Source organism: Emiliania huxleyi (assembly GCF_000372725.1).
Source record: "Emiliania huxleyi CCMP1516 unplaced genomic scaffold EMIHUscaffold_8839, whole genome shotgun sequence".
NCBI classification, from domain to species: Eukaryota; Haptophyta; order Isochrysidales; family Noelaerhabdaceae; genus Emiliania; species Emiliania huxleyi.
Genome location: NW_005195410.1, coordinates 1 through 1,224, shown reverse-complemented (window position 1 = coordinate 1,224; position 1,224 = coordinate 1). Strand labels below are relative to the sequence as shown.

Genomic DNA, 1,224 nt, shown 5'->3' with positions numbered 1-1,224 from the left:
TCCGGGCTCGCGAAGAGTCTGAGCCATGAGACGGTCAAACGGATTGGGACTCGGCGTCGAGCGCATCGTTCACTCCTCCTCGTCGGGGTCCGAGGACTCGTCCGCGACGACCGGCTCGGGCTCCTTGGCCGCCGGCTTCACCTTCTTCTTTTGCGGCTTGGCGTCCGACTTGGCCGCCGGCTGCTTCTTCGCGCCCTTGGGAATGGTTTGGATCGTGCGCCATTTCTCGCCGCGCGCCGCCTTCTTGATCAGCGACTTGGCCTCCGCGGACTTCACGGCTTTCACCACCTGTTCGACACAACACACACAGGCGCATGTCCCCAAACCTCGGTGCTAATACAAGGGGCGACGCGTGGCGACGCGCCTTCTTTGCCGTTTTCGGGTTCATCTCGCCGAAGTCCTCGGGGTACTTGTCACCCAGCTGCTTCTTGATGTAGGGGAGGCTGATGCCGGCGGCCTCGAGGGACTCGTCGACGATCTCCTGCGGGCGCGCGCGCGGGGGGGGGGGGGTGAACGGAATGGGTGCGGGTGGGGGGGGCATCTCCTATGGCAAAGGATCAAAGGGGGATCGCGGGGGCGGGGGCGGGGGAGCGGGGGCGAGGGAAGCGGCGGTGAGGACGGCAAGGGGCTTGGCCGGCGATGCAATCGGGGGTCGGGCGTCGATGGCGGCGGTCAAGAAGCGAGGCGAGGCGGCGGCGAGCGGTGGCGACGTGCTATCCAGGTGCAGCGGAGGAGGATCGGGGGCCGGGCGCGCACGATGATCATGGTCTCGGTCGTGGTAGGCGCCATTTTGCTGTATCTACGGACGGGAGGAACGCAGACGACCGTGCAGGGTGGTGTGATTGCTGTTCGTTTGCGCAAGCGCCGGCGACGAGCAGCCGCGGCGGGGAGGGCGGCTCGGGTCTGGGTCCATGGGAGACGAGGCGTGCGGCGGCGGGGTGTGTGTGTGTGTGCGGAGGAGGCTGCGGGGCGCGGGGGGAGGGCGGGGAGGCGTTTCGGCGGACCCACCAAATAGCTGAGCGATGCCTGATGTACTAAGCAAAAAATAATTTTTCTCGCGTGCGAGTGCGATGCATCCGGCTGCTGCGGCGAGTGGTGTGCTGCTCGCTGCAATGGCGAAGAACTCGTCTCGTCACACGCCAAGAGCTTACGCTCTGTCGAGACGTGAGGCGTATGCGCCCAGGAGGGGAGGGCGCATGCGTAACGACGCTGCTAGAGATGCCT

General features: G+C 66.2%; 1 protein-coding gene across 1 annotated transcript; it reads right to left on the bottom strand.

Annotated features, from left to right (window-relative positions):
• Window positions 1–69: 69 nt before the first annotated feature.
• On the bottom strand, window positions 70–799 carry EMIHUDRAFT_125269 (hypothetical protein; the record flags this gene model as incomplete). Its single annotated transcript, XM_005758079.1, has 3 exons — window positions 70–288; window positions 341–481; window positions 757–799. Coding segments are annotated over 3 exons (403 nt in total), but the record flags the coding sequence as incomplete, so codon positions are not given.
• Between the last annotated feature and the right edge of the window lie 425 nt (window positions 800–1,224).